The sequence below is a fragment of the Phoenix dactylifera genome, chromosome 2, assembly GCF_051530095.1.
Source record: "Phoenix dactylifera cultivar Ajwa chromosome 2, Ajwa_hap1_PhDact_Kaust_v1.1, whole genome shotgun sequence".
Taxonomy (NCBI): domain Eukaryota; kingdom Viridiplantae; phylum Streptophyta; class Magnoliopsida; order Arecales; family Arecaceae; genus Phoenix; species Phoenix dactylifera.
In genome coordinates, this window is record NC_143191.1 from 42,962,045 (window position 1) to 42,974,489 (window position 12,445).

At 38.4% G+C, this 12,445-nt stretch overlaps 1 protein-coding gene across 2 annotated transcripts; it reads left to right on the plus strand.

Moving 5' to 3' along the window:
* The first annotated feature begins 7,328 nt into the window (after window positions 1–7,328).
* Window positions 7,329–12,118, plus strand: STP7 (sugar transporter protein 7). Of its 2 annotated transcripts, XM_039120564.3 has the most exons (4): window positions 7,329–7,819; window positions 10,151–10,470; window positions 10,657–11,283; window positions 11,384–12,118. In XM_039120564.3, exons 1-4 carry the CDS (start codon window positions 7,675–7,677, stop codon window positions 11,843–11,845), a joined length of 1,554 nt encoding a protein of 517 aa, XP_038976492.2. In that variant the 5' UTR covers window positions 7,329–7,674; the 3' UTR covers window positions 11,846–12,118. The 2 variants fall into 2 exon arrangements, with proteins under 2 accessions (XP_038976492.2, XP_088572628.2); XM_088716502.2 differs by lacking the exon at window positions 7,329–7,819 and having other exon boundaries at window positions 8,936–10,470.
* The last annotated feature ends 327 nt before the right edge of the window (window positions 12,119–12,445 follow it).

The window sequence follows — 12,445 nt, forward strand, 5'->3', positions numbered from 1 at the left end:
TCCCTTTTTACTCTCTAGAACTTGTAACCTCAAGATATACTTAACATCAACTAATTTGCACTCTAAAATTACTAATATTTTTTATCTCAACATTTTTATCAATGTAAGTAGCAAACATATGCCATCAAGACAGGGCAAAGAGAGAAAAAAAAAAAGGTTGATGTTAGTTATCCACTTCATGATCCTTGAAGGCACAAATCCTTCGGCTTCAAAATTCAAAACATGGAGTGCGGACTACAAACAACATAACATATTCTAGTGTTAATATCAAATGTCATGCTTGAATATTTGTAATGCATGCTTGTGGTCATTAGTTTTAGGCCTTATTCATGTTTTTGATTTTTCAAACTCAAGAGGGGTGCTTTTACACTTCCATAACACAACCATTGCAACTATTCAGTGCCTTCTAACACAATCATCATGAATTTTTACAATAGCAGTAATGACTGTGGAAGCTTTTTATTTTTGAAACTCAATTTTGGTTTAGTAACATCGTCCCTTGAAGCCAGGTATTCGTTTCTCGTTAGCATGAAAACAAAATCCATGGCATCAGATTCATTAGCTTCCGATGCATAGGAATCAATTCCCGTTCAATGGAATATACTTTAACAACATATTCACACAAATATTAGAAAAATCATGTTAAGTTGCATATCAGCCTCTTCCATGTTTACCTCTGAGCGATCCTTGTTTCTCCAAACTGTCCTACGTACATTCTTGATGCTGATAAACATTTTTTTCTTCTAAAAAAACCTTTTCCGCATGCTCTTATATACTATATAATACAAAATTTATGTTGACTCTGCTACTCTCCTTGTGACATTAAAGTTAAAAAAGCTTTAGACGACATAAGCCATTAGCAGAGTGCACCAAATCACCAATAGGGATGGAAGCGGAAATTTCTCCATGTTCCCGCTTATTAGAGGCTTTCGTTGACCGTGCAGCACCCATGATCCAATCAGACATGGTTGAAAGGGAGGTTTTTTTTTTTTTTTCCAGTGATGACAAGGGAGGCTGGAAAGAGCCACCCGAATTTCATTTAATGAGAAAGGCTAGGTTGAAAGGGAGTTGGCCAAGAAATTCTCGTTAGTCTTGTAGCCTGCTTTATTTTCATTCAAACCACTGTTTCTTGTTCGTCCAAGTGATCCGGTTTTGAAATTTCCAACATCGGGGTCACAAAAACGTGTTAATTATTTAATATTCCAAATGTTTTATCTGATGTGAATCGTGTCCACACAAAGAGAAACACGAAAAGTATGACCAACAATAAAATAAAAAAATATCTTACATTTTATTTAAAAAAATTTTTAAAAAGTTTTTTATAAAAATAAGATTTCTATATATTATAAAAAAATTATATAAGATATAAAAAGGTTCAATTCCTATCAGCTAAAAATTAGGATAATTTTTGTCCATAAATACTCTTAAACTGTTAGATAGAATAAATAAGATCTTTTTAATTAAAAATATCTTAAATATTTTACATAATTTTTAAAAAAATAAATAACTTTTTTATGATCAATCAAATATTCAAAAATTACTTTTCAAACATCATAAATTTAGATATCAGCTTTTTAGAAAAAATAATTAGTAAAAAAAATTCTCTCATAGTGTTTAAGAATTGTAACATTAAATCATTATCCATCCAAATTTGATTAAACAATATTCAATTATTTTTTTCCTTAAAACAACATAACATATATCCCCCACTTGTGTCCCCAGCCTCGCTTTTAGCTGGAGGGTCGAAAATTCCAGATGCTGGTAAAGTTTCTAGGGGAGGTAAGCATACCATTCGGTCATTATTTAATTTTAAAGCTTCCGCAGCGATGGGAGGGCCACCCACGCACGTCATTCCAACTTTGAGATAGAGTCGAGCCGAGAGAAATAAAGGTCAAAATTGGGATGCAATTTTAGGATAAACCAATAAAGTACGGCTCGCAATTGGTTTTTTTTTTTTTTTCTTTCTTTCTTTGGAATGTTAGGTTGGCCATTGAGTATTTGAGTCTCGTTTTTCCACTCGCGAGACGTAGACGGGCGCAGAAAAAAATGGCCGACCCAAATTGCGGTAAAATGCCATTACACACATCATTATTGGGATAGACCAGAAACGAGACTTGAAGAATATTATGGCAATGATAATGGTATTGAAAAATAGATTTTCAGGACCAATAATTGTTTTTTAGTGCTAACTAGCTAAGAAAATACAGCTTATACGCAAATTAGAAGTGTGCATTCGATAAGATCTTAGATTCGGACTTCTTGAAGAATCTTAATTAGTCAGAGCAGTTAAACTCATACCACTGATGTCTTAATCTTTAAAAGGATAGAATGTATTAAATCTGACTTCTTGGACCATGCAGAGTTGTTTGTTTTGTAGCATCTTTTCCGCAATCTTTTGCGATAAAATCTTTACTTTTTGTTGGGAGAAGTAGATGTTTCGTAAAAACACCAACTTGGACCATATTATCTACTATTTTTGAGCAAAAGACCAAGAACCTTGTGCTGAAAGCAAATCACATAATAGATAGGATATTAATATTATCGCTATTCATATCCATTTTTGTTTGGCAAATACAAAAATAGATACAGATTTTTTTAATAAAAAATTCATATTCATATTTATTTTAAACGGATATGAATATATATATATATATATAAATTAGATATTAAAAATATGAATATAGGTAGAATATATAACTTAACTTATTTCTCTTACAAAACGATCTAGATAGTTATTTGCCCAATTTTTTTTAATCTATATATGTATCTATTATTTTATTTTTTTTATGGAGGTGAATACGAATATGGGTGTTAGTCAAAACAAACTCAATGGCTTTTTTTTTTTTTTGTGGGGGGGGGGGGGGTAAAAAATAGGAGAGGAGGGGGAGGGACCAGCCCAGCCTCGTAGCAGCCCCCACTGGGCCTTCCTTCCACTAGGAAATGTTCGATACAAGTCGCAAGTTTTCGCATGCTTTCTCCGACTCATGGGCTCACCCTACTAGGTTCACCGCCTCACGTGTGGGTACGTCACCCTAGCGTCACCTTGGTACAAGTGAAAGAAAAGTATAACCGCCAGCAAGCCATCCGAGCGTGGAGCATTCGGTTTTTTAATTTAATCGACGCCCGCACGTTTCGAATCTGAACGGCTTGGGCGGAATTATCGCCTTTGACCACTAGGCTACCATCTTGGTAGCTTTTCGGGATTATTTGGTTAAATGTCTCTCTGACGCATACTTGGGTAGACGCGGGCTTTTGGAAATTCCGTGTCAGGAGCAGATGGTAGGACAACACAAAAAAGCTCCTTTTAAAAAGTGAGCTCAACATTGTATAGCTTTTTAAATATTATATTTATTAATAATAGTATGCTATTTCAATGCATGCTGGCAGTTGATAGATATGGAATAAAATTAACTGCATTGCGCATTTGTTTTAGTAATATTGCTAGCATATAAATTGCATGATGCCTAAGATGCAGCTTTTTCTCTTTTTTCCATACTCCTCTAAAATGCATCACAGAATAAATATAATAAAATAAATAATAGAATAGAAATAGATACAAGAGGCCAACTTGTTATCCAAAATAAAGAAACATATTAATTATTATTAATACGGGTGCCCATGTGTCTGAGGATCCATGCGGGCATATGTTTTATCTTACATGGGACTAGATTTTAGGTACTTATACATGACCAAGAAATACAAATAATACTTTATGATTAGCCTTTTTGTATGAGGTCCTGGGTTATGATAAATAATATTAGAGTGAACCTAGCTTATGACCTATGTGGTCTAGGGACATTGCCGCTTGGACTCATTTAGGCTGATCATTATGTTTGTGATTGGATTTATAGTACTTACGAATGAATTTTAATGAATTTGGACTTTTAGCTTGGTGAAGATGCTAGGGCTTAAAACGGAAAACGAGGGGAGTATATGTGGATCCATGCGAGGGTCTGTTTAGTCCTACATCGACTATGTATTGAGTAGATCTTGAGTACTTAAATAGAACTAAATAATCCAAAAAATACATTTTATTTAGTCTTTTATATGAGGTCTTAGACTATATATATATATATATATATATATATATATATATATATATATATATATATATATATATATATATATATATATATATATATATATATATGTAAGAATCGTATTAATTTTTGTTATATACTAGCATATAACCTACATGATGCATGAGGTGTAATTTTTTCTCTTTTTTCCGTTCTTGAAATACAATATAGAATAAGTATAATAGAATGGATACAAGAGCCCTACTTACTATCCAAAATAAAGATCCATATTAATGGCATTATTAGAGCTCAGCATATGTTGAACCTTAATTGTATATATAGATAATAGAATATAATAGAAATAAAAGTCTATTAACAATGTTGTTATTAGAGATGTATACATGGCGAATGGAGAGTTGTAACTTCTACGAGCATCCACATGGTGATGGAGAGCTTAGCACAAGTTTAACTTCCATTTTAGTTATATACCAAACATATAATCCGCACATGTAGGGCATAGTTTTTTTTTTTTCTCCAACTACTCTTGAAATGCAATAAGAATAGATATAATGAAATAGAATAAATACAAGAACCCTATTTATTAATAGGGTTTTTTGGGTACATATCCTCCTAAATATAAAAATCTACATGAATACCCTTCTAAAAATGGTATTTGCATGTATTCTCTTATAAAACAGTTATTTTGCATGTATATCCTTCTCTTTTTTTTTCTTGAATGTGTACCCAAACCATTTAATGTCGTTAAAAAATTAGCAGTTTAAATTTTAAAATGATTGAAATACTCTTAGTAGATAGACATGCAAAAAAAAAAATTATAATGATATATATGCAAATAACAACTTTGTTAGGATATTCATACAATTTCACATATTTAGGAGAGTTTGCATGCAAAAAAATTTAATTTAATTTTGATCTATTTCAACTTGTTCTAACACTTGGAGTTTAGTCTAGTGCTTGCTCCTCAATATTTTTTTATAAAAATATTGTTAGAAAAAAGATTGATTCGATAATTAGATAACAAAAAGAGTTATAGAGGTTCATTTACGAATCATAGGATTATTCTACTTTATTTATAACAATCACTATATTTTATTTCATCGAAACATAGCTTGTAATATTTATTATTATAGATGCATATGATAGAGAGAAAAATGGATCGTCCAGCCCGCAACTAAAAAGCCGCCCAGTTTCGGCCCAGTAAATACCAACGATGAATGACTAAATCTTTACTTCGGCCCAGAGCCAGCTCGTCCTCAGAACTCCACCAACTCCGGACATTCGCCGACTCCCCCGACCAAGTTTGGGGTGCCTCCAAGCAAACGCCGACCCATCCCGACCAAGTTCGAGACGCCGGCCCCAGCAATACACAGCATACGCTCCGACCCTCGAGCTCGGAGCGCTCCCTCGAGTACACCTCGGAATCCGGAAAATCGAGCCATTTTCGGTCTACACCAAGCCGACCTCACTAAACGCCTAACGCGACTACTTAACGAGCTCGGCCTCGCCAACAACCACATCCACGTGCGGGCCTACACCCACCTACATGGCTGTACTCTATCACAATGCCGTGTCATGTCTCTATAACTGGCCAACAGCAGTCAAACGGCACCTTGACTACTCCGGCCATACCCTGCTGTAATTGTCAAAGCCCTACCGTTCTTAAGAGCGGGCTGTGCTGTACGTCACCAGCCCACCTGAGCTGTACGCCATCTGGCTCAGAGCCATACCTCCTCATGATGGGGACTGACAGCACCTCTGTCACCTGGGCCACTCCACCGAGGCTATAAATAGCTCGGTCAGGTAATTTCTAAGGGACACTTTTGGCTGGACTAAATCTGTCCACTCTAATTTGATCGTCGGAGGGCCCTCACTGGTAACACCGGTGAGGCTTTGTGCAGGTCCGTAGCCGTCACGCAGGAGGTGGCTCCTGTCTTCCTCTTTCCAGCACCGACGGCTCCCTCGGCTTTACCGGCGTGGTCACCCTTGGGCCAGATTTGAACCACAACAGCATATATGAGGGAATGTATTAGAATATAGAAAGAAATTATAATCTCTTAAAGACACACGATAAACTGCAATGATCAACCTTTCTTGCTACTACTGTACTCATTAATAAAAGATCAACATCAATCATCCTCAAGCAAAATTATTAAAAGACTTCAGAATTTTTTAGACTTATTAACAACTTCCATAGTTATGTGGTAAAAAGCAATCCTTTATGTTGTATATTTTAAGCCACTTTTCTTTGGAGCTTTGATTTTTTGAAAGAAGAAAAGATCTAGTTTATAGGGCATGTCTTGTCACTGTAACTTTAAATCAGCCACCACTCTACACACGAGAAAATTTCCAGCACTAAAAGAGAAATATTGCAAATCTCATACACTAAAAGATAAATATTGCAAATCTCTTACAACACTCGTCTTTAAATAATTCATAAAGCTAAAGGCAGGATTTGACCATCTTCATGTAACAAAAGATACAATGAACGGAGAACTTCGATGACAATGAGAGGAACTAAGATTCTGGTAGAGAACTCTTATGAACAGAAGAGAAGGAGAAGGGTTGCTTGTGATGGAGAAAGGAGTCAAGGGAATGATTTTGATTCTAGATGGAGGGTGAAAGAGATGAATCCAAAGAGATCAAAAAATTTCTTAAAAGAGATAGAGATATTAGTTTCTAGCGAGACTCGTTAACCTATTACCTGCTTCAGAAAAAAGATAATTTCATAATTTTAATTAATTTTTAATTTAAATAAATATGATTTTGGCTAATCACGTCAGCTGAATTGTTGTGTCAAAGGTATTCATAGAAAAATATTGCTTCGTGAGGATATGCACATAAATATCAATTTAGAAGGATATTGATACAAATTCCAATATTGAGGAGAGTATTTATGAAAATATTTAAGATTGCTATTTGCTTGCATACTTTTATAAATATTTCTTTTTGTATGTTTATCCGTCAAGAGTATTTTCGTTATTTCAATTTTAAATCGCTAATTTCCAACGGTGTTAGATGACATAGTTACATACGTAAATAAAAAAGAAAAAGAATATATATATATATATATAAAATAAATATTTTATAAAGGCATACATGCAAATATCAATTTTAGAAAAATATTTATATAAATTCTAATATGGTAGGTATGTAAAAAGTTTTTTATTAATAAAATAAAATAGATATTGGCGAATGAAAAGTTAAGCATAACATGAGGCCCTATTTTATTTCTATATAATAGATTCTCATATCATATACGAGCATTACTTTCAAATCATAATGCACTGCAAGCTTAAATGGACTGCGGCTGAGGTCATCTGACGTATGGTGGTAGGATCTCTAACCAAACCCGGCTTCCAGCAAACTGCAGCAAAGTATGAATGACAACGGAATCGAAGAACAGCTTAAGGAGAGCCGTTGCCACATGCCGCTGGCGGTCGCACCACGGCAACGCTATTTAATGCGTGGCAACAGATTTCTTATCTCCCAGCGACAGCGAGGGTGGTATAAGTTTTGTTTGTTTCCTTTGCACCAGTACTAAATTCTAATCCTGTAGAGAGGACCGGAGAAGAGCCGGATCCGTGAGGAGAGGGGGTAAGGGGTTGGGGTTCGGGTAAAGGGAGAGGAGGAGGAGATGGCCGGAGGAGGGGGAGCGCCGGCGGGGGTGAAGAAGGAGAGGGCGGAGCAGTACAAGGGGAGGGTCACGCCCTTCGTCGTCTTCGCCTGCCTCGTCGCCGCGATCGGTGGCTCCATCTTCGGCTATGACGTCGGCATCTCAGGTATCCCGACCGCCCCTCCCCCCCTCCTTTTTTTTTTCTTCTGTTATTTCTTTTTTAGAGAAAAAAGAAAAATAAGCCAATAGGTATAAAAAAAAAAAAAAAAATTAGAAGAAGTTTTATGTGGAGTCGTTCTGGATACTGGATGGGTTCTGTGAATTATGAGTTTAACTTTTGTCAAAAAAAAAAAAAATTCGATAAGGGATATGTTAACTGATAAAGTGGAAGGAGGATTTACAGTTTCATTTACCATTACTAAGAGTTAGACGGTTGGATCGGGAGGATCCAATCTATCGTTTGCAGTTAGATACGCTACTATGCTTTTTTTTTTTTTTTTTAATAGAAAAAATATATTTAATACTATGTGCATTATATACATAAGTCAACTATAAGTTGCTTATTATTATAGATTTTATTCATCAAATGTTCATCTCCATATATGATTATAAAAATAAGTGGCCGTAATTGTCCCCGTATATTTCTACACGTAGGATATAATTTCTCTCCTCTTTGGGTGGGGTGGACGGAGACGTGGCATTAGACTGTTGAGCGGCCCGTCTCTTGTATTCATTGACCCTCCGACTCCGAGGTTGATGCATGGAATCTCGGCCGGCTTTTCTTTTGAGTATTCATTTTGCAAATTTAGGCAATAAATGCAGCTGTGATAACCTTTTAGCCCCTGCATACCCGATATTCGTCGTGATAATTAAGATTCTCGTGAATGGGCCAATCATTGAAAAATTATATTCTATATCCAATCGTTGCCATTTATTTTTATAAATTTTATTCATCAAATATCCATCTCAGTATATTATTATAGGAATGAGCGGCTATTATTATCAATATACATGACTATATAGTACACACGGTATCTCAACGGGTTGATAGAGATAAATAAGGTGGTGTCCGGATGGATAATCTTTCAGCATACCCGATATTTATAGTGACAACTAAGGTTCTTATGAGTGGGCCCATCAAAGAAACTATAATCTAAACCATATGCATTACAAATCATAGCCACTCATTTCTGTAGATCTTATTCATTAAGCATTCATCTCGATGTGCCACTATAAAAACGAACGGTTGTGATTATCGAGATACATGGTTACATGACAGGATATAATTTCTCCAATTATAGGGTTTTTTGCCTATTGCTGCTTCAAGGCTGCACCTGCCCATCCATCCTTTACCGACATAAATTTTCTAGACTGATGCTGGATTTTTAAGAAAAACTATCTACTTCTATGAAGCCAAACTAAAGATGTTTGGACACGCCACAGGTGTTTAAGAGGCAATATTGAATGCAAACCGCTATTTGGACCGAGTCTCTTGGGCAAGTGTCCGTTGAGGGCAATATTTTTGGGGTTAGGTAGAACTTTGGCATTCGTGATACCAAACATCAAACTTTGGTGACTCCGCACTTGATTGGTTTGGGTTCAAGTTAATGGAACTATTAAAGATATTTGTGTAAAATTTGTTTTAAGCTCCTGCTAAGTGTCTGGTTGATAGGTTAATGTTACGATCAACAAATTTCGGTTCGGTGGAAACAAAGCAAAGAATTGATGGTCACCTCTAACTAAACAGGACTAAATTTGCCAGGCAAATCAAGTGGGTTTTTTGGTCTTATGGTATTAATAAACCACTGGGTTCAACCCAATGTTAGCCACTTCTCAGTTCTCACATGTAGGTGGATATATGCTGAACATGATAAGGTGGCTAGATTTGAAAATTGTTAGTTTAACCGGAATCAGACCTAGCAATTAATAACCGGGAGAGTAAGCTGCAACAACAGGAATTGAACTTCTTAGGAGTCTCTGGTTTTGATACATACAGCTACAAATATAGGCATGTTTTATCTGTTAGAATTTTTAGAATCATGTCCAAGCCTCAGTAAAACAAAAGATCATTTTTGTTGAAACATCGTTGCGAGACTAGTGTGAGCTTCCGATGTTAGGGCGGGCTAGTTCAACCTTTAAGCAACTTAGGCTGTCACTTAAAATCCCGCCCAAAGAAGACCACCGTAAGAAAGGCCTTAAAGACAAAATGAAACGAAAAAATGCAGCCATGTGAGTTCGCCTTAGGCTAGTCCACTGCAGAAAAGGTCTCAAAAACAAAATGGTCTTAGGCCCCCAAATACATTGGACCGCTTCTGCCTGATGTTTTTTAAAAAAAAAAGAAAAAAAAAGAAAAAAAAAAGAAAAAAAGAAAGAAAGAAGAAGAAGAAGAAGGGCTCACTGGGGTCCCAACGTTGGCTCATGCAGTTCTTCATATTTCTGTGCCAAACAAATGAACAACCGCAGTGCTCATGCCTCTTGTGTCCAATGACCATCCCAGGTGGAGTGACATCCATGGACCCATTTCTCAAGCAGTTCTTCCCAGTAGTCTACAGGAAGAAGAACCTGGAATCCGAGAACAATTACTGCAAGTATAATAACCAGAAGCTCGCTGCCTTCACGTCTTCTCTCTACCTTGCCGGCCTCGCCGCATCCTTTGTAGCCTCTCCAGTGACCAGAAAGTATGGGCGCAGAGCGAGCATTCTTTGTGGCGGCATTAGTTTCCTCGTCGGGGCTTCCCTTAATGCAGGTGCTGTCAACATGGCAATGCTGCTTCTGGGCCGCATCATGCTTGGCGTCGGAATTGGCTTCGTAGATCAGGTACTTCAATCATCGATCAGTATCCCTTTTCTAGAGTTTGATGCATCCAGTTGTGGCTTGAGTGCATGGCGTGCATCTGCCATGCATTTCTAGTGTTGTTAGATGTCAAGTAGTGTAAAGAATTGCAGAATTAGGGACACCAGAAGTTGCTAACGCTATGATCCACCACCATTTGTTCTTTTGAAGGCTGTTCCTCTGTACCTCTCCGAAATGGCACCAGCCCACCTTCGTGGCGGCCTCAACATGTTGTTCCAACTGGCGACCACCCTTGGCATCTTCTCAGCCAACATGGTCAACTACGGAACCGAGAAGATCAGGCCATGGGGATGGAGGCTCTCCCTTGGCCTCGTTGGTGTCCCTGCACTTGCAATGACGATAGGAGGCTGCTTCCTCCCTGAAACTCCAAACAGCCTCATCGAACAAGGGCACGTCCACGAAGGGCGGCGTGTCTTAGAGAAGATCAGAGGCACCGAACAAGTGGATGCGGAGTTCGAGGACATCGTCGAGGCCAGCGAGCTAGCAAATTCCATCGAACATCCCTTCAGGAACATCCTGAAGCGAAGAAACCGGCCGCAGTTGGTCATGGCCATCTTCATGCCAGCTTTCCAAATACTCACAGGCATCAACTCCATACTCTTCTATGCACCGGTGCTGTTCCAGAGCATGGGCTTCGGAGGAAATGCTTCGCTCTACTCGTCGGTCATGACCGGTGCAGTGCTCGCAGCCTCGACACTGGTCTCCATTGCAACGGTGGACAGGTGGGGGAGGAGAGCTCTGCTAATTGGTGGGGGAATTCAGATGGTCTTATGCCAGGTAAGCTGGGTGCAGCAAGCTTGAAGCATGGATTGATTTCTATGGAAAGCAAAGATTTGCAATGGCATTAGATTAAGCAACCTTTTTTCCCTATGAACAGGTCATCGTGGCGATCATACTAGGCCTCAAGTTTGGCGATGAGAAGCAGCTTCCCAAGGACTTCTCGATCGTTGTGGTGGTGCTCTTCTGCCTCTTTGTGGCCGCGTTCGGGTGGTCTTGGGGACCCCTGGGGTGGACCGTGCCCAGCGAAATATTCCCACTGGAAACGCGTTCGGCGGGGCAGAGCATCACGGTGGCCGTCAACCTTTTCTTCACGTTTGCCATCGCCCAGTCCTTTCTCACCCTCCTGTGCTCCTTCAAGTTTGGGATCTTCCTCTTCTTCGCCGGGTGGATCACCATCATGACCGTCTTTGTCTACTTCTTCGTCCCGGAGACCAAAGGGGTGCCCATCGAAGAGATGATACTGCTCTGGAGGAAGCACTGGTTCTGGAAGAGGATGGTGCCGCCGATTGAGGGTGGGGAGTTTGCAGCAGAACTATCCGATATCAGGGAGTTCATGTGAAGAGTGGTGTTGTTTCCTGGTTTTGGATCTGTAAACTATACGTACAGTTGCGTTTCTCATCAGATGCTGAAATGTTTTGCAAAGAGTTGCATTCCTCGGAAGTGATCAAGCTTGTTTTCATCCATCCATACCATGGACTTCCCTGAGGGAAAATTAGGGAAGCAAGTATCATCTGAAAGAGTTTTTCCTCACGCTTTCTGTGTGGATAGCAGCATAATTGTAATGTACTGGACTCAAAAGTAATATTTCTGTACATCGATATCAAGTTCTTCATCATTAAAGTTTTGGAAAACTTAACCCCCACAATTTCTCAACATGCGAAACTGGAAATGAGAAGAAGTGATGTACAGGGTGCAAAGGTCATGTTTGGAACATACTTTGTCCATTGGAGCCCTATGTGGATGCCGGAGCTGCTCATCCGGCATGTGTTTCGATCTATATATAGCCAGAAAAATAGGAGCTCAAAAGGAAGTCATGCATCAATGAGGAGACATTTAGGGCCTGTTTCGAATTTGGGAACAGGTTTTGCTACTATTAAGATTATCAGGCCCGGCCCGGCCCAACCCATATCAACCAGACATCCCACCACCCTCTCTCTGA

What these genes read in the sequence shown, in the direction of transcription:
- STP7 (XM_088716502.2), top strand. Translation starts at nt 9,973, where the DNA reads ATGTTTTTTAAAAAAAAAAGAAAAAAAAAGAAAAAAAAAAGAAAAAAA. An exon ending in GAATTGGCTTCGTAGATCAG is followed by an intron (nt 10,471 to 10,656) that starts GTACTTCAATCA and finishes GTTCTTTTGAAG; the next exon opens with GCTGTTCCTCTGTACCTCTC. An exon ending in TTCAGATGGTCTTATGCCAG is followed by an intron (nt 11,284 to 11,383) that starts GTAAGCTGGGTG and finishes CCCTATGAACAG; the next exon opens with GTCATCGTGGCGATCATACT.